A 21318-nucleotide genomic window follows, 5' to 3' on the forward strand; every position below is an offset into this window, starting at 1 on the left:
ACCTTAGCCTTATGGCCTGAGATTAAGAATGGACACTGATGCTCTGTGATGATAGTATTTTTTAATGTCTCATGTGGAGCTGAGTGCCCAAGTGGGTGATCTATAAACATAATTTGAAATGAAAATGGTACCAAACTCTTCCTTTGTGGATTTAAAAGACAGGTTCAAATATGGACTTCAGATTTAATACCTCCTACCTACTTCATATTAAGTGAAGCTAATTAATTTTAGCTCTCTGGAGTTTTGTAATAAGAAGATCCAGTTTGAGAGAATATAAGTCATTCTTTCCCTCTGACTCAAGTACGTGGAGCAGTGGCCTTTAAAAATACTACATGGTCTTTTTGTCTTATACTCTGCACATTTGGAGGGAGGGGATGAGATAGTTTAGGACAGTTAGATTTAGTCTAAAGATGCGGATAAATGAGGTCACCTAGAATTTTAATAGTTTGGATAGGCTTATTTAGAATGCTATCCTATTTATTTAAGGAATACAAAATTAATAACAGCCTTCGCAATTTAAACACATTTGGAAGATATTGACATATCAGTTTTCATAATACTGAGAATCACAGTCCTGTGTGTCTTGAAATTCTAAAATGTATAAATGTCTAAATTTCCAAGATTCTATTTGCGGTTGTTGTACAGTCACTCAGTTGTGTCCAGTTCTTTGAGACCCCAGGACTGCAGCATACCAGGCTTCCCTGTCCTTCACTATCTCCCAGAGTTTGTTCAAACTCAAGTCCATTGAGTCAGTGATGCCATCCAACCATCTCATCCTCTTTTGACCCCTTCTCCTCCTGCCCTCCATCTTTCCCAGCATCAGGGTCTTTTCGAATAAATCACCTCTTTGCATCAAGCAGCCAGAGTATTGGAGCTTCAGCATCAGTGCTTCCAGTGAATATTCAGGGTTGATTTCCTTTAAAATTGACTGGTTTGATCTCCGTGCTGTCCAAGGGACTAGAGAGTCTTCTCCAGCACCACAGTTGAAAAGCATCATTTCTTCAGTGCACAGCCTTCTTTGTGGTCCCGCTTTTACATCCATATATGACTACTGGAAAAACCATGACTTTGACTATGCAGACCTCTGTCGGCAAAGTGATGTCTCTGCTTTTTAATATGCTGTCTAAGTTTGCCATAGCTTTTCTTCCAAGAAGCAAGTGTCCTTTAATTTCATGGCTGCAGTCACCATCTGCAGTGATGTTGGAGCCCAAGAAAATAGTCTGTCACTGTTTCCATTTTTTCCCCATCTATTTGCCATGAAGGGATGTAGCTGGATGCCATAATCTTGGTGGTTTGGAATGTTCAGTTTTAAGTCAGCTTTTGCACTTTTCTCCTTCATCTTCATTAAGAAGCTCTTTATTTCCTCTTTGCTTTCTGCCATTAGGGTGGTGTCATCTGCATATCTGAGGTTATTGATATTTCTCCCTGTAATCTTGATTCCAGCTTGAGCTTCATCCAGCCCAGCAGTTTTCATGGTGTACTCTGCATAGAAGTTAAATAAGCAGGGTGACAGTAGACAGCCTTGATGTACTCCTTTTCCTATTTTGAACCAGTGCATTGTTCCATATTCTAACTATTGCTTCTTAACCTGCATACAGGTTTCTCAGGAGGCAGGTAATATGGTCTGATAGTCCCATCTCTTTAAGAATTTTCCAGTTTGTTGTGATCCACACAGTCAAAGGCTTTGGTGTAGTCATTGAAGGAAAAGGACTATTTAATTTTTCTCATCTGTTTTTCTCATCTATTATTCTCCTCTCATTTCCTTGCTTTTTCAGTTAACTTTTTAAACTGGTATCTATTATTTGGTAGGCACTATTCTAAATACTACTGATACAGAGCTAGTGAGACTAGTGAACAAAGCTCAGATGTGCTGTCCCCACGGAGCTTATTTAGAAGGAGACAAATAAGTATATCAGGCAGTAATCATTATGGAGAAAAAGTACCAGAGGAGAGTAAGTGGTGCCCGGAAGGAGGGATGGTTTGAAATGTTGAGTAGGGCAGAAAGGAAATCCTTACTGAGAAGCGGACATCTGGGCAAAATGGCCTGAGGGTTGTGAGGTCAGATACCTGGAAGGAGGGCAGATGCCTGCAGAGAAGCGCTGCAGGCCATGGTGACAGCAGGTGCAGAGGTTTGGGGGCAAGGAGTCAGGAAGGGAGGAGGAAGGGCCAGTCATCAAAGAGAAGGACTTCATTCAGCTTTTAAGCTCAGACGGGAAGTCTAGAAGACTGTGAGCAGGTGACCTGATGGGCTTTACATCCTCAGGGGTTACTCTGACTACTGTGTTGCATGTAGACCAGGGTGTGGGAACTGTTTTTCTGTAAGAGACCAGTTAATAAACATTTTAGGCTCTGTGAGGCCTGAGATAGTGTCCACACTGCTCAGCTGTGCCCCTGAAACATAGAGGTTGCCGTGGACAGCGTGTCATGTTTCAGCATAACTTAAAAAAATGAGTGATGGACCGAGTGAATTCTTCTGGGGTATAGTGTACTGGCCCCTGAGATAGACTATAATAAACCAAGGGCAAAGGCGAATTGATAGGACGTTTGCAGGAGTCCAAGGCAGAGCTTGTGGTGGTAGAACTGCAGGAAGTGGTCAGGTTCTGGGTAGATTTTGAAGATAGAGCCAGTGTGATTTGCCAATGCCACTCCTCCAGTAGGAACCTTAACCGTTCCCCTATACCACCTATACCACTGTTCCACCAGGGATTGAAGGGTTCCGCTTTCTAGCCCGTCCTGCATGTTTCCAGTCTTTTTTCTGAACTTGCTCATCTTTTCCATAGTTGCTTTGCAACTGATTGTTCTGGAAATGTCACAGCCAGATTCTGCCCAACTCCTCCCATCTTCATCAGTCACATTCCTGGTCATCTTACAAGGTTTCTTTCCAACCTGACCCTCTTTTTTGAATCTCCAAACATGTGTACAGTTTTTTTTTTTTTTTCACTTGAATTCCGTAGCAGTTTTACTTCTTATGGTGTGACCTTTACTCTGTATTAATCTATAGTCATTTATGTATCTTATGTCTGTCCTACTCTTTTAGAGGAATGTCAGCTCCTTGAATTAAGAAAACATATTAATATATATGAAGTATATTTTTCTGTCTTGTTCAACCAGCGTTTGTAGAATTGAATCACTTTTAAAAATTTGTTCCTTTTTTACCTTGTTAAAAAATGTTCTTGAAGTAACGTAAGATTAACATCATCTAATACCTTGTCTCTTCCTGCCCACTTTATCTTTTTTTTTTCTTTTTTTTTACTTTATTTTACTTTACAATACTGTATTGGTTTGCCATACATCAACATGAATCCGCCACGGGTGTACACATGTTCTCAATCCTGGACCCCCTCCTACCTCCCTCCCCATACCATCTCTCCGGGTCATCCCAGTGCACCAGCCCCAAGCATCCTGTATCCTGCGTTGAACCTAGACTGGCGATTCGTTTCTTGTATGATATTATACGTGTTTCAATGCCATTCTCCCAAATCATTCCACCCTCGCCCTTTCCCACAGAGTCCAAAAGACTGTTCTATACATCTGTGTCTCTTTTGCTGTCTCACATACAAGGTTATCATTACCATCTTTCTAAATTCCATATATATGTGTTAGTATACTGTATTGGTGTTTTCCTTTCTGGCTTACTTCACTCTGTATAATCGGCTCCAGTTTCATCCACCTGATTGGAACTGATTCAAATGTATTCTTTTTCAGTTCAGTTCAATTCAGTTCAGTTGCTCAGTCGTGTCCAAGTCTTTGCAACCCCATGAATTGCAGCATGCCAGTCCTCCCTGTCCATCACCAACTCCCGGAGTTCACTCAGACTCGCGTCCATTGAGTCAGTGATGCCATCCAGCCATCTCATCCTTGGTCGTCTCCTTTTCCTCCTGCCCCCAATCCCTCCCAGCATCAAAGTCTTTTCCAATGAGTCACCTCTTCACATGAGGTGGCCAGAGTACTGGAGTTTCAGCTTTAATATCATTCCTTCCAAAGAAATCCCAGGGCTGATCTCCTTCAGAATGGACTGGTTGGATCTCCTTGCAGTGCAAGGGACTCTCAGGAGTCTTCCCCAACACCACAGTTCAAAAGCATCAATTCTTTGGCGCTCAGCCTTCTTCACAGTCCAACTCACATCCATACATAACCACAGGAAAAACCATAGCCTTGACTAAACGGACCTTAGTCGGCAAAGTAATGTCTCTGCTTTTGAATATACTATCTAGGTTGGTCATAACTTTTCTTCCAAGGAGTAAGCATCTTTTAATTTCATGGCTGCAATCACCATCTGCAGTGATTTTGGAGCCCCCCCAAAATAAAGTCTGACACTGTTTCCACTGTTTCTCCATCTATTTCCCATGGAGTGATGGGACCAGATGCCATGATCTTCGTTTTCTGAATGTTGAGCTTTAAGCCAACTTTTTCACTGTCCTCAAGAGGCTCTTAAAGTTCCTCTTCACTTTCTGCCATAAGGGTGGTGTCATCTGCATATCTGAGGTTATTGATATTTCTCCCGGCAATCTTGATTCCATCTTGTGTTTCTTCATTGTGTATATGTACCACAGCTTTCTTATCCATTCACCTGCTGATGGACATCTAGGTTGCTTCCATCTCCTGGTTATTATAAACAGTGCTGCGATGAACATTGGGGTACACGTATTTCTTTCAATTCTGGTTTCCCCAGTGTGTATGCCCAGCAGTGGGATTGCTGGGTCATAAGGCAATTCTGTTTCCAGTTTTTTAAGGAATCTCCACACTGTTCTCCATAGTGGCTGTACTAGTTTGCATTCCCACCAACAGTGTAAGAGGGTTCCCTTTTCTCCACACCCTCTCCAGCATTTATTGCTTGTAGACTTTTGGATCGCACTGTTCTGACTGGTGTGAAGTGGTACCTCACTGTGGTTTTGATTTGCATTTCTCTGATAATGAGTGATGTTGAGCATCTTTTCATGTGTTTGTTAGCTATCTGTATGTCTTCTTTGGAGAAATGTCTGTTTAGTTCTTTGGCCCATTTTTTGATTGGGTCATTTATTTTTCTGAAATTGAACTGCAGGAGTTGCTTGTATATTTTTGAGATTAGTTGTTTGTCAGTTGCTTCATTTGCTATTATTTTCTCCCATTCTGAAGGCTGTCTTTTCACCTTGCTTATAGTTTCCTTTGTTGTGCAGAAGCTTTTAATTTTAATTAGATCCCATTTGTTTATTTTTGCTTTTATTTCCAGTATTCTGGGAAGTGGGTCACTTTATCTATTGAATGAAATCCATTGTATTAACTTCTGCTCAGTACCTGCTGACCCCTTTTCTTACTTGTATCAATTGCTTTCTAATTGTGCTGTTTAGCTCTAATGTTACAATTTCTGCTTATTGAACTTCTGATGCATTAGAAACCATATCTTCTATCTGGATTTCCTTCCCAAAGCTAGTTTTCCAAGAGTTTAAAAAGAGAAAGAAAAGAAATGCTTTGTACAAAATATATATCTGAAAAGTCTTTGGATATCAACATCCTCACAATTGATACGATGGGCAGTTTTGCTATGTAAAAAATCATTTTCTTTTAGAACTTTAAAAGTATTGTACCATCTATGTTTCATTTCTGATGGGTGAGAAATCCAGTGCATCTATTTCTTCTTTTGAAGTTAACTTGATAATTTCTCTTTTCTCCATTTTCCCTTTGGGGAGCTCTTGTTCATTAGTTCCTGGATGTCTTCAATTGATCATCTGTCTCCTCTCATATCTCATATTTTCTGCCTACCATTTTGCTCTAGATTCTTGGGTATGTACTCAGTTTTATCTTCAAACTATACCCTGAATTTTTTATTTCATATAACACATTTGTACTTTCCTTGGGGTACTTTATGTTTCTGATTTTTTTCCCAAGCATCTTTGTTTTATGATGTAATATCCTTGTCAGTATATGAAGATACTAAACATTTTTCTTAATGATTGCATTTAAGTAGAAGTACAGTGCTGTTCATCTTGGCACAGTTCTGTTTATCTCGTTCTTTCCTCATGCTGATAGCCTCCTGTAGATATCTGATGATTTATCCATATTTACGTTAATTTGTGTTTAATATCAGGAACTAGGAAGCCTCATCACGGGATATCTGTGATTGGGATTTCTTGATCCTTAAGCTGTATTTTTAAATAAGTGAGCAGGAAACCAGCTGTTTTACTGGAGACCTTCTCAGTGTGGCTTTCCATCTTCCAGAGTATTGCCGAGGTCTCCTGTCACCAACCGGCCTTCCTCCCTTTCTGTTTGCTGTTAACAGTTGCTCCTGGCTTTATTCATGTTCTGTAACTTTAATGAGGTCCTGGGAAACAGGACAGGAAGCAAATGACTGTTCTTGTAAACCTCTTGTGTTCAACAAATTAAAATAGGTCTTCATGGTTAAGTGCTATAAGCTTATAATATTTTGCTTGACAAATAATAACTTTGTGTCAGTAGCCTCATTCAGTTTAATTCTACCCATCAAAGGGGCAAAGCAGTATTGAAGTTAGAGTGATGAGACAGAATTATTGTTTAAGAATCCTGTCATACCCTGATCTCCAGCATCTATATTTGCCTCCAGATAAGTAAAGAGAGAGTAAACTAAAGTATCAGCTAGATGGCAATTTATTAATTTACCATAGGAAGTAGTACATTAAAGAAGCTAGAGGCTCACGGTTAGTGAATTCTCACCAGAGAGAAGGAATCTGTGTGGAAAGCTAATTTTACAGTCACATAGTTTCTGGGTAGGCCTGGAGTCAGGAGAGGGTCTCACTGATGTTGGCTGGTAACATCCAGCTGAGAAGGCCAGATGTAGTGTGCCCACTGTCAGGTGGGGTTGCCATGTGTGTTTGCACACTCAGTCATGTACAACTCTTTGCGACACTGTGGACTCTGGCCCGCCAGGCTCCTTTGTCCAGGGAATTTCCCAGGCAAGAGTACTGGAGTGGGTTACCATTTCCTTCTCCAGGGGATCTTCCTGACCCAGGGATTGAACCCGTGTCTCTCGTGTCTTCTGCATTGGCAGATGAGTCCTTTACCACTGAGCCACTGGGGAAGCCATGTAGACCAGAAAATTAAGTATTGATCAAAGCATATTTCTTTTGGATTTTGCTTGAGATACAGAAAGTCTCTTTATTGTTGCAGTTCTTTTTCTAGGTGACATTTTGATTGTGTTGATGAAAGTTCAGCAGGGACAGTACAGTGAAGTTAACTAGGCATAAGGTTTCTCAGTTTTCTGGAGTCCACACTAAAGCACCCCAGGTGATTTTGTGAAACTTCTCAGTTACTTTCTACAAATCCTTGCTTAAGGATTCTAACTCATAAAACATCAACCTTTTTAAAAAATCATATTAAGAATTCTCTCTAAATTTAAATCTCGGAAGGTCAGTCCATCAAGAGCAGATATTATATCAATGACACTTAGAAAGAAACTGACTTATACGTTAAATGACTCCATCCAGAATCTCACAGTAAATATAAACAGCAGACTCAAGAACCAAATCTCAATTTTCTGTCTCTAATATTTTCTACTATCCCTCTTAAATTGCTGTTATTTTATGAAAAAGTTAAGGTACTAGAAAGCAGTTGCTGTATATTTTACCATCTTGGACAATTAAGAGTAATAGAAAATCTCATTAATTTAGAGTTCACTAATACAGTTTGCAATTATTCCTACATTTGTATGCTAATGCTTACCTTTGGAACTATCTTTTATAAGCTGTGTATGGCCGACTATATTTTATATGGTCAGGAAAAATGAAATTAGGTACATTCTTTCTTAAAGGAGCAGTACATATTTTAGCACTTTTGAAGTACATTAAACTTACTTAAATGTAATCAAAGCTCAACACAAATTATACTGGTTCTTAACACAGTCACTATGAGACTTTATTTTTCAGTGTAAAGCATGTGGCCAAGTACTAGCTTTGTTAGCCTGGTACAGTTTTTATATTCATAAAATATAATCTATTCCCTTTCAAACTTCTATGACTTTTGATGTTCACCAACTCTGTCTTTCCCTTTTACCCAGTTCCTGCAGTGAGATTTAACAAAACATGATTTAACTATATGCCATTTGTTGAATTTCAAGATAAACCTACAATTTCGGTTTTTATGCAAATATTTAAATTTTAAAAATTTTCTTCTGCCCTCCCTTTTCTTACTGGATGTATGTTGCTGGTTTCTCATTTCTTTCTCTCTGTGTATATTTCATATGCTATAAATCCATTTGACAGTGATGATTAACTAGGGCTTTACCTCCTCAGATTCCCAGGTCTAGCCTTTCTTCTATCCCAATAGCATGTTTTCCCCTTTCTCAGAACCATTTGATAAATGATTCCTAATCATATCACAGTAAAGCCCAAGGTGCTTAGCCTGTTTACATTTAAGATTTCTGTATCTATTATAAATATCCAATAATAGCAAGACCTAAAGTTAGCATAATCACACGCCACCATGAGAAAGGAAGCGTTGTTCTAAGGAATCCAGTCTTCTCCCAGTTCTTTTGTCACTAGTCAAAGAAATTGCTTTAAAATTCTCTGTGGCACATAAATTTCCCCAGATACCCTCCCTCTGCAACATACGTATTGTAAGGATTCATTTTATAAATAAAGCACAAGTATAGACTTAATTCTAAGTTGATTTCAGTGAAGGTGTAACATGATGATGACTTAATACTGGCTTAAGTCAGCACTAAATGTTGTTTTTCAAAATATATTTAAAGTAGAAGGTGCTGTTTATTCCAGTTAATAGCCAAGGTTATCTTAGTGGCAGTCAGCGTACACTAACAGTGACATAACCAGCAGTCTAAAAGGAAATAAGTATGTAAAACTTATCGGGTACATTTGCAAAAGCTGTTGTTATATGACAGACAGAGGCTTAATCGTACTTTGTGCCGGTTCTTCATCTAGTTTGATAAGCGAGAATAGATGGGGGAAGGTGGAAGAAGCAGGAGTCAAGTCTTGATTTTTTTTTTCAGATAACTTCCGTGCCCTTTCTTGGCTCTTTTAATTTTGGTCTTTTTCATATGGCCACCTTATCTGGAAAAAAAAAAAAAAGCTTTTTTCTGAACCCCTATTTTTAGTTTTTAATTGTTAACATGCACTCTTTGGTTTAGCTGGAAGTTTATGTGTCCCTTTGAGGAATTACAGCCAGAGTCTCTCGAACACCTGTGATTTTAGAGTGCAGTTCCTAAATTGAGCAATTCACATTTACTTTGAAGGTTAAACCAAGTTCAAAATACTTATTTTAGTGTCTCAGAAACCAGTAGAAAGACCTCTCTAGATCTCCTAGATACCTGTGATGCAGATGATCAGCTAGGAGAGGGCAGATGGGGGAGAGGAGAGAAGCCCCTCCATGTATTACTCAGTGTGGAGTCGTAGCTTGAACATAAAATATTTGCATGAGGATTATTAACCAGAATTCTTCTGTGGACATCTGCCCCTTTATGTGCATATAAATATACTGATAAATACATATAAACATAAGTATAAAAGCTATTACACACTTTTCAACAACAAAGCAGAATACAATGATCATACTTTTTTTTTCTCCCTCTTATTTTAGAAAGGTTAAGTTTAGAGCATTAGCAGTGTTGAGAGGGTTGAATAACTTTTTAAAAAACAGGATTGTGCTTGAACAGCAGAGCTTACGTAGTACTTAACCCATGAAAGATACTGTTTTTAAATTAATTGTGAACAGGCATTTGTTTTTTAAACAGCCTGTTCCTCTCTTCATTACAAGTTGGTTGTTTTTATTTAAAGGTATGTTACTGTTTAGCAAGTATCCTTTTACTGAATTATACACATTTAAATTAAACCTAAGACAGCATATTAAAAAGCAGAGACATTACTTTGTCATAAAGTTTATCTAGTCAAAGCTATGATTTTTCCAGTAGTCATGTATGGATGTGAGAGTTGGACCATAAAGAAAGCTGGGCACTGAAGAATTGATGCTTTTGAACTGTGGTGTTGGAGAAGACTCCTGAGAGTCCCTTGGACATCAAGGAGATCCAACCAGTCCATCCTAAAGGAGATCAGTCCTGGCTGTTCATTGGTAGGACTGATTTTGAAACTGAAACTCCAATACTTTGGCCACCTGATGCAAAGAGCTGACTCATTTGAAAAGAGTCTGATGCTGGGAGGGATTGGGGGCAGGGGGAGAAGGGGACGGCAGAGGATGAGATGGCTGGATGGCATCACTGACTCGATGGACATGAGTTTGAGTGAACTCCGGGAGTTGGTGATGGACAGGGAGGCCTGGCGTGCTGCGATTAATGAGGTAGCAAAGAGTCGGACACGACTGAACGACTGAACTGAACTGATGCTGGGAAAGATTGAAGGCAGGAGGAGAAGGGGACGACAGAGGATGAGATGGCGGGATAGCATCACCGACTCAATGAGCGTGCGTTTGGGTGGACTCTGGGAGTTGACGATGGACAGGGAGGCCTGCAAAGAGTCGGACACGAGTGAACAACTGAATTGAACTGAAATTAAAATCAAATCCATTTGTATCTGTTTTGACTGTAGAGACAGAAAAATAATGAACATGTCCACAGTAGTCATGATGCTAATAGCTAAGCAAGTATTTTCCTTAGTGCTAAGGAGCACTAGTCACCTTCTAAAATCTTAAGATGAGTTTTTATTGGCACCATTCGAACAGCTCTTGAAAACTATATTCTTTATCATGGGCTTGGTTATATCTTAAAGAAGAAAAAAGAAAATTAATATGAACTGCCACTATGCAGACTTCATCTGGTCTTTAGGATGAGCCCGTAAGGAAAGGTGGTGACACGCACGGAGTGTCAATGGTCAGAGTCACATGGCAGAGAAGTGGCCAAATGAGAGCTGACACCAAATCTGTGAAACCAGGGTCTGCACCTCTTTTCCCATGCTGGACATTTCAGTTATGCTTTCATTTTCCACATGGATTCCCATATCTTGTTTTAACATCCTTGGAATCGTCTCAGATTTTAGTCAAAAGAAATTAGAAAATGCATTAGTTATCAGTATGATTTTTAAGTAAAATACCTCCCTTTTGAACAATTTAGTTTATTTCATCAGTCATAATAAATATGAGTGCCAGGTACTCTGAGGGGTACTCTGGAATACTCAGGCCAATCTGTCACTCAGGAAAAGTGACAAATTTCGTAAGTTACCTTCCTATGAAGCACATTCTGTCGTCACTGAGGGGGCAGAGCAACTGACCAGTGGCTTTCCCGCCCAGGAGTCTCTGCTGCTACCTGAGGTGCAGGGCCTGGTGTGAAGGCGTCACCTTGGGGGCCAGGAACTGCGGAACTGAGGGGAGAGAAACATTGGTTCCACACTGCTGTTCGAGTCCTTCTTGGTTTTCCTTAGGAAGCTTCGACTATTCCTTCTAGACTTCTCTGTTGAGAAAGAGAATGAGGGTTGTGCAGGGGCCCCCTCGGGGTTCAGTGGTTGGCATTAGACTGGCTGCCCTGTCCGTGAAGAGAAGGCATGTCCGTGCCACACTTCGTGTTTTCCTGCAGGAAGCAGAGGCTCTCAGTCCAGCTGGGCCTTGAGCCATTCAGAAGGACATGCTGAGCTTCATGGGAAGGGAGGAGGAGACTGGGATAAAGTGGGACCAAATGCTGCTTTTCAGAAATCCATGCCACAGACTGTTTTGATAAACAAGTATTTCCTTAGATGTTATGTGTTAGATATCTAAAGGACTTTGTAAGCAGTGGAAACAGTTAATTTAGATGATATGGAGTCTCACAAAGGTATCAAATAACCAGTCTGCTGCTTTCTCCTTAAGAGTTACGTTGTGTGTTTTTTTGAAGGAAAAAAATAAATGATTGTTTTTAGATTCAAGTTATAATAAATACTGTCTAAAGTTCAGGGAGTAAGCAAGTTAGCCATCTTTTCAATAGTGTTCGTAAGCTCAAAAAGATCTCCTTTCAAAGGTGTCATCACTTACTGTTTTAAGTATTCAGTTAAAGCTTATCTAGCTATCGTGGCTGTGCTGGGCCTTCATTGCAGTGCGTGGGCTTGCCTAGTGGGGCCTGGGCTCTGGAGCGCACGGGCTTCAGTCGTGTGGCTTACAGGTTTAGTTGCCCTATGGTGTGTGGGATCTTAATTCCCAGACCTGAGATCAAACCCGTGTCTCCTGCATTGTCAGGCAAACTCTTAACCACTGGACCCCACGGAAAATCTCTTAATTGGATTCTTAGAAAAGTGCAGCCTAATACTAACCACATCTGCTTACTTTCTTCATTTCTTTTTTTCATTCTTCATCAGGAAAACCGTTTTGTTTTAGGACATGTCTGACATTCCAGGTTAAAATGCTTTTTCTAGTTTAGATACATTGAACTAGCCAGTACAACTTTTTTATACCTAACAGCAGGAATTATATTGGTGGCGCTCGCTTTTAAAAATGTCATGTTATATTACGGTGATTGAAAGAGTGGGCTTTGGAGATAGATCTAGATTTCCATCCTGTCTCTAAAGCTGATTTAGTTTTGGTTAATACAGCCTTTTAGGTAAAGTATTAATAGTCTGTTTCAAGAGAGAAACTACTTCACTTTGGTCCTTTATTTGCTTTTATAGATCAGTGTACTGTCACCCGGACCTACCTGTTCCTTCACAAGTTCTGGTTCTTCAGTGCCGCCTACTACTTTGGGAACTGGGCCTTTCTTGGGGTAAGTACAGGCATCCCAGAGATGCCGTGACCGTTAGTGGCCCATTTGTGGTTGGGTTTGGATTTTAAAGTCAGTGCTTTCTGGGAGATTTCAAGTTTGAGAAATAACATACAGCTTATTTACCTCTGCAGGTGTTCGTCGTTGGGTTCATTGTGTCCTGCTGTAAAGGGAAGAAGTCAGTCATTGAAAGGGTAGATGAGGATGACTCAGACCTGAGTGATGAAGAGCCCTCTGTCTACTCCGTTTGAGGGCCTCTGTCCTGCAGCATTTACAGAGTGGACTGCATCTCATGTGCATTTCAAAGTGTCAAACTAACATTAGGATGAACTGACTAGCTTTCATCAAAAATGGAAGCATGGCTATTGAAAAACTATATTTTTTATGTTTTCTGAAGTAACATTATTGTATCATAGATTAACATTTAAAATTGCTATAATAATAACTATGTAAACATAAAACTACCGGCTATGTGAGGGAATGTTTGTGGAGATTTTTTTTCCTCTAGTGTATAATAGTGTTCAATTGATTAAAAGCCCTCCAGAATTAATATTCCCTTCATCATTTTTTAAAAACATAATAAATCACTTGTACCTGTGCCTTTTGGTCTCTAGAGTACTGTGGAATTTTCAAGTGTCTATATCTGATTGTCAAAAAATAATATTCACAGTATAGCTGAATACTGAATATTACTCCTTTGTGCAACTTGTCTTCCGGTTTCTAGATTAAATTACTAGTGCCACTGAAATAGATTTCATGAGCAAATTTCAGGCTGCTTGGTGTCTCAGATATATTATATTGTTCATATAGTAATTAGATATATTGTCACCTCTCAATATTTAAGGCACATACATTGTTGTAAATAAGTAACCTCAAAATTTGTATTCCAGAATAAATGAGAGTACTTTCAAGAATAAGTAATCCTGAAAAAATGAGTGAACTGATCAGTTTAAAACACATTCTAGATAGTGAGAATTCATCACAAGTTATATTCTAGTTTACTAACATAGGCAAATTAGAACTCATAAAAGGCACATAGTATGATTCTTGAAATAAAATACCATTCAGTACAGTTCAGTCGCTCAGTCATGTCTGACTCTTTGCAACCCCATGAATTGCAGCACACCAGGCCTCCCTGTCCATCACCATCTCCTGGAGTTTACTCAAACTCAGGTCCATCGAGTCAGTGATGCTGTCCAGCCATCTCATCCTCGGTCGTCCCCTTCTCCTCCTGCCCCCAATCCCTCCCAGCATCAGAGTCTTTTCCAATGAGTCAACTCTTCATATGAGGTGGCTAAAGTACTGGAGTTTCAGCTTTAGCATCATTCCCTCCAAAGAACACTCAGGGCTGATCTTCAGAATGGACTGGTTGGATCTCCTTGCAGTCCAAGGGACTCTCAAGGGTCTTCTCCAACACCACAGTTCAAAAGCATTAATTCTTCAGTGCTCAGCCTTCTTCACAGTCCAACTCTCGCATCTATACATGACCACTGGAAAAACCATAGCCTTGACTAAATGGACCTTTGTTGGCAAAATAATATCTCTGCTTTTGAATATGCTATCTAGGTTGGTCATAACTTTTCTTCCAAGGAGTAAGGATCTTTTAATTTCATGGCTGCAGTCACCATCTGCAGTGATTTTGGAGCCCAGAAAAATAAAGTCTGAAACTGTTTCCACTGTTTCCCCATCTATTTCCCATGAAGTGATGGAACCAGATGCCATGATCTTCATTTTCTGAATCTTGAGCCTTAAGCCAACTTTTTCACTCTCCTCTTTCACTTTCATCAAGAGGGTTTTTAGTTCCTCTTCACTTTCTTCCATAAGGGTGGTGTCATCTGCGTATCTGAGGTTATTGATATTTCTCCCTGCAATCTTGATTCCAGCTTGTGCTTCTTCCGGCCCAGCATTTCTCATGATGTACTCTGCATATAAGTTAAATAAGCAGGGTGACAATATACCATTAAGTTTCTGAAAAAGACGTAGTTCTTCTCTCCCTTAATTTTTGTGCCACCTTGCTCTGATTTTTTTGTCTTTCTTGATAGACCTTTACACCCTTCCTTTGGTGACCCTTACTATTCTTCACCAAGATTCTATTTCCTTCTGTCGTTATCTCACATTTTCTTTCTGGACGATCTCATATACCCTTGGTTTCCATCTACAGCTGTTGTTGCATTGGAGCAGTTGGTTGCTGAAACTAAGATTTCAGGGGACAGATGGGAGAAGGCTGTTGTTGGCTGCACAGAGACAGCTTAAAGAGGATGAAGTGTACTGTGCCTGCAACCAGGGGTGTATGCAGAGGAAGCTCGGGTTTGCTGTAGAAGTGAGCACAGATGTGACATGGAGCTCAGCAGGAGGGGTGAGGCCAGGGGCAGCCTCACTGTGGGCTCACAGCGGTTGTGATCTGCCCCTGAATCCTCATTGTCTACATCTGACCTAGTGCCACCTCTGCAGGCTCTGCCAGTGTACGAACACCAGCAGGTTGCCCACATGCCAAGGTGGAGCTGAAGTCAGAGCTGACCCTCAGGGGTCATGTGGCTTAGGAAGTAGGGGTGAATCTGAGCCCCCCTCACACACAGCTGGGCAATCCGTCACCAGTTTTGTAAACTCAGCACCTACAGGACATCCAAGTGGACTGCAGGTGCCCCCGTAGCTGGGACAGGTCTGGCCCTGGAAGCTTGGGCACGTGCTGATGAAAGCAGGCTGGGGTCTGGTCTGCCTCCGTGATTCCCTTGGTGGGCCCACATATATGACTGCTGTGGTCCTGGTACCTGACTTCAGTGGTTCTGCACTGGTGGCCTTGTGAACAAAGCATCTGAGGGACACAGATAGTTGCTGGCATTCCCACTATTGGAGCAGGGCTGATGGCAGTGCCCCAAACAGTGTCCTTTGTGAGCCTGCCATAATGGGTTTCAGGTGACACCACAGAGTGTACTCCCTAGTGGACATTCCAGCAAAGAAATGCTCAGGGCTCCTGCCTCAGTGGGAGAGCCCTGAACCCACTTCTTCACCCCACAGCTCAGAAGTGGTCTGGCGTGTTCTACTTCAACAGCTAGAGAGCAGACACCGCTCCACAACAGGGCGCTGACAGCCACAGAGCACAGGGGAGGCCCTGCCTGCTCACCGTCTAGTGCAGGCTCATCACCACCACACTAGTCATACCCTCTGTCAAGGGGGGAACAGCCAGCACACTGAGGAAAGACATGGCAGGCATCCACACACAGTCAGCCCTCAAACCCCAAATACTAAAACCATGCCGTCTCCACAGGGATGCTCCCACACTAATCAGCCATTCAAGAACACAGTAGATAACTGTTTCTTCTGAACTCCTGAGTGAAGTGAAGTTGCTCAGTTGTGTCCAACTCTTTGTGGCCCCATGGACCATAAGATCCTGCAAGCCAGAAAGGACAGGGAGGGAGGGAGGATGCAGAGGCTGTCTGATCAGCTGGGCATCAAGCAGTTCAGGACATGCTGAACTTCAGGGGAAGGAAGGAGAGGAAGAAAGGTTATTAATAGAAATGCAATTTTTTATGCCAGCGTGGATGGGAGGGGAGCTTGGGGGAGAATGGATATGTGTATGGCTGAGTCCCTTCACTGTTCACCTGAAATTATTACAACATTAATCAGCTACACCTTGATAAAAAATAAAAAGCTTTAAAAATGCTCATTCCTGTAAACAGGAGCCAGAAACTAAAGAGGAGCTGAGAAAGATTATAAAACTCATTTGCTGAGACAAATTCTGAGCAAAAGACAGTGCATGAAAGTGATAGTCACTCAGTAGTGTCCAACTCTTTGCAACCCCATGGACTGTACAGTTCATGGAATTCTCCAGGCCAGGATACTGGAATGGGTTGCCATTCCCTTCTCCAGGGGATCTTCCCAACCCAGGAATTGAGCCAGGGTCTCCTGCATGGCAGGCAGATTCTTTGCCAGCTGAACTAACAGGGAAGCCCTTAGAAGTAGATTGAATAATGCAGAAGAACAAATGTGATCTGGAATCTAGAATAATGGAAATCACTCAATTAGAACAGCAGAAAGACGAGTGGAAAAAAAATGAAAGCAATATAGGAGACCTATCTGATAACATAAAGTGAACCTTATACACATAATAGTAATCCTAGAAGAAGGAGAAAAGGGTTTGGTTGAAAGTGTATTTGAAGAAATTACAGCTGAAATTTTCACAGACCTGAAGAAGGAAACATCCACGTACCAGCCACACAAAGGGTCCCAAACAAGATGAACCCAAACACTAAGACAATCAAAATAGCAAAAGTTAGAGGATTCTAAAGGCAGCAAACGAAAAGCAAAAAGTTAATTACAAAGGAACCCTCATAAAGCTATGAGCTGATTTCTCTACAGAAATTTTGCAGGCCAAAAAGGAGTGGCATGATATATTCAGAGACCTAAAAGGGGAAAATATACAGTCTAGGATACTCTACCTAGCAAGATTGTCATTTAGAAGAAGAAACAAAGAATTTCTCAGACAAGCAAAAAGAGAATATAGCAATTCTAAACCAACCTTAAAATTTTTTTGAAAGGCCTTCTCTAAATAAAAAAGAATCTATAGGAAAGAGAAAATCACAGTTGCAAAGTAAATCACTTAAGCCAGTAAACAGATTTTTTTAAACAAGTATTTTTTGTTAAAATGATGATAACCACAATAAACTGCAAAAGAATAAACACAAAGATGTAAGAGGATATTTAAATCAAAACATGTCAGGGAGGAGAGTAAGAAAATGTTGATTTTTTTTAAAAGAATATGTTTGAGCCTATATGACTTAACAGTCTAAAGCAAGTAACTATAAAAATGGGGTTAACACACTTGAAGAACAGGATAACTACAAAATAAAACAATACATTCACAGAAATCAAAAAGAAGAAAACAGAAGCATAATACAAAAGAAAATTATCAAATCACAATAGAAACAACAAAAAGCAAGAAGAAATACAAATCAAAAGGCAAAATGTTAAAGTGGCAAAAAAATAAGAGGTTATGTATCAAGAATTACCTTAATGTCAATGGCCTAAATGTTACAATCAAAAGTCAGAGAGTGGCAGATTGGATATAAAAAGAGCTTACAATGTGCTGCCTGCATGTGACCCACTTTAGAACAAAGGACCCAAACAGATGGAAAGTATCAGAATAGAAAGAGATACTTCATGCCAATGGAAATAACAAGGAAGCAGGGTTGCAATACTCAGATAAAATAGACTTTAGAACAAAGACCATAAAGATTAAAAAAGGGTACTATATAATGATAAAAGGATCAATAGGAGAAGAGGATATTATACTTGGTAATATATGTGCACCCATATAGGATGACTCATTGAGTTAGACAAGGCTGTGGTCCATGTGATTAGATTGGTTAGTTTTCTGTGGTTTTGGTTTCAGTCTGTCTACCCTCTGATGCCCTCTCTCAGCGCCTACTGTCTAACAGGTTTCTCTGACCTTGGACATGGGGTATCTCCTCCCGGCTGCTCACCACTCCAATACCGCTTAGCCGTCACTACAAACAAAGCTAGTGGAGGTAATGGAATTCCAGTTGAGCTATTTCAAATCCTAAAAGATGATGCTGTGAAAGTGCTGCACTCAATATGCCAGCAAATTTGGAAAACTCAGCAAAAAGGTCAGTTTTCATTCCAATCCCAAAGAAAGGCAATGCCAAAGAATGCTCAACTACCCCACAATTGCACTTATCTCACCCGCTAGTAAAGCAATGCTCAAAATTCTCCAAGCCAGGCTTCAGCAATATGTGAACCGTGAACTTCAAGATGTTTAAGCTGGTTTTAGAAAAGGCAGAAGAACCAGAGATCATCAAAAAAGCAGGAGAGTTCCAGAAAAACATCTATTTCTGCTTTATTGTCTATGCCAAAGCCTTTGACTGTGTGTATCACAATAAATTGGAAAATTCTGAAAGAGATGGGAATACCAGACCACATGACCTGCCTCTTGAGAAATTTGTATGCAGGTCAGGAAGCAACAGTTAGAACTGGACACGGGACAACAGATTGGTTCCAAATAGGAAAAGGAGTACATCAAGGCTGTATATTGTCACCCTGCTTATATAACTTATATACAGAGTACATCATGAGAAATGCTGGGCTGAAGGAAGCACAAGCTGGAATCAAGATTGCCGGGAGAAATATCAGTAACCCAGGTGTGCAGATGACACCACCCTTATGGCAGAAAGTGAATAAGAATTAAAGAGCCTCTTGATGAAAGTGAAAGAGGAGAGTGAAAAAGTTGGCTTAAAGTTCAACATTCAGAAAACAAAGATCATGTTATCCAGTCACATCACTTCATGGCAAATAGATGGGGGAACAGTGGAAACAGTGTCAGACTTTATTGGGGGCGGGGGGGGGGGCTCCAAAATCACTGCATATGGTGATTGCAGCCATGAAATTAAAAGACGCTTACTCCTTGGAAGAAAAGTTATGACCAACCTAGATAGCATATTAAAAAGCAGAGATATTACTTTGACAAAAAGGTCTGTCTAGTCAAGGATATGGTTTTTCCAGTAATCATGTATGGATGTGAGATTTGGACCATAAAGAAAGCTGAGTGCTGAAGAATTGATGCTTTCGAACTGTGGTATTGGAGAAGATTCTTGAGAGTCCCTTTGACTACAAGGGGATCCAACCAGTCCATCCTAAAGGAGATCAGTCCTGGCTGTTCATTGGAAGGACTGATGATGAAGCTGAAACTCCAATACTTTGCCACCTGATGCAAAGAGCTGACTCATTAGAAAAGACCCTGATGCTGGGGAAGGTTGAAGGCAGGAGAAGGGGACAACAGAGGATGAGATGGTTGGATGGCATCACCAACTCAATGGACATGAGTTTGAGTAAACTCCGGGAATTGGTAATGGACAGAAGCCTGGCGTGCTGCCGCTCATGGGATCACAAAGAGTTGGACAGGACTGAGTGACTGAACTGAACTGACTGATAGGAGGACTCAAATACATGAATGCTAAGAGACATAAAGGGAGAAATTGACATGAATACAGCAGTAATAGGAGACTTTAACGTTCTGCTCACATCAATGGACGGATCTTCAATACAGAAAATCAGTAAAGAAACATAGATCCTAAATGATCTAATAAAAATCTAGGCTTGATAATTTCACACATTACATCCCCCAGAAACAGTACACACATTCTTTTCAAGTGTACATGGAACATTCTCTAATTGACCGCATCAGTTCAATTCAGTGGCTCAGTCGTTTCCGACTCTTTGCGACCCCATGGACTGCAGTACGCCAGGCTTCCCTGTCCTTCACTGTCTCGGAGTTTGCTCAGACTCACATCCATTGTACTGATGGCGCCATCCAACCATTTCATCCTCTGTCGCCTCCTTTTCCTCCTTCTTCAATCTTTCCCAGCATCAGAGTCTTTTTCAATGAGTTGGCTCTTCACATCAGGTGGCCAAAGTATTAACTGCTTCAGTTTCAGCATCAGTCCTTCCAGTAAATATTCAGGATTGATTTCCTTTAGGATTAACTGGTTTCATCTCCTTGCTGTCCAAGGGACGCTCAAGAGTCTCCAACACCACAGTTCAAAGGCATCAATTCTTCAGCGCTCAGCCTTGTTTATGGTCCAACTCTCATGTTCGTACATGAATACAGGAAAAACCTTAGCTTTGACTAGACACACCTTTGTCAGGAAAGTGATGTCTCTGCTTTTTAATGCACACTTTTGGTTTGTCATAGTCTGTCTTCCAAGGAGCAAGTATCTTTTAATTGCATGACTGCAGTCACTGTCAGCAGTGATTTTCAGATCCTAAAAAAATAAAATCTGTCTCATGTCTCAGACAGTGAAGAATCTGCCTACAGTTCAGGAGACCTGGGTTTTATCCCTGGGTTGGGAAGATTCCCCTGGAACCAGGAATAGCTACCCATTCCAGCATTCTTATGTGGAGAATTCCATGGACAGAGGAGCCTCACAGGCTGCTGTTATGGGGTCGCGAAAGAGTTGGAACAACTAACACTTTTTCTATTTTTTCCCCTTTTATTTCCCATGAAGTGATGTGACTGAATGCCATGATCTTAGTTTTTTAAATCTTGAGTTTTAAGCCAGGTTTTTCACTCTTTTCTTTCACTCTCATCAAGAGGTTCTTTTGTTCATCTTCACTTTCTGCCATTAGGATGGTATCATCTGCATATCTGAGGTTGTTGATATTTCTCCTGACAATCTTGAATGCCACTTGTGATTCATCCAGCCCAGCATTTCACATGATTCAGGAGACCTGGGTTTGATCCCTGGGTCAGGTAGATCCTCTGGAGTAGGCAACCCACTCCAGTATTCTTACCAGGAGAATTCCATGGACAGAGGAGCCTAGCAAGCTACAGTCCATGGGGTTGCAAAGAGTTGGACATGATTGAGCGACTGACACTTTGACTTTCAGTCATTTTGCATATAAGTTAAATAAACAGAGTGACAGTATATATATAGCCTTATTCCTTTTCCAATTTTGAACCAGTCAGTTTTTCCATGTAAGGTTCTAATTGTTGCTTCCTTGCTTACCACACACAGATTTCTCAAGAAAAAGGTAAGGTATCTGGTATTTCCTTCTCCTTAAGAATTTTGCACAGTTTGTTGTGATCCACACAGTCAAAGGCTTTAGTGTAGTCAGTGAAGCAGAAGTATTCCTAGAATTCCTTTGGTTTCTCTGTGATCCAATGAATATTACTT

At 40.6% G+C, this 21318-nt stretch overlaps 1 protein-coding gene across 1 annotated transcript in view; it reads left to right on the forward strand.

The window, feature by feature from the left end:
* LMBRD1 (LMBR1 domain containing 1) overlaps window positions 1-13208 on the forward strand; it is a 132924-nt gene extending 119716 nt beyond the window's left edge. Inside the window, exons 15-16 of the mRNA XM_068983721.1 lie at window positions 12543-12634; window positions 12766-13208. Of these exons, the coding sequence (XP_068839822.1) occupies window positions 12543-12634; window positions 12766-12882 (209 nt within the window). The 3' untranslated portion in view covers window positions 12883-13208. The remainder of the gene's footprint in view (window positions 1-12542; window positions 12635-12765) is intronic.
* Window positions 13209-21318: the final 8110 nt, after the last annotated feature.

The sequence above is a fragment of the Capricornis sumatraensis genome, chromosome 11 (assembly GCF_032405125.1).
Source record: "Capricornis sumatraensis isolate serow.1 chromosome 11, serow.2, whole genome shotgun sequence".
Lineage (NCBI taxonomy): Eukaryota > Metazoa > Chordata > Mammalia > Artiodactyla > Bovidae > Capricornis > Capricornis sumatraensis.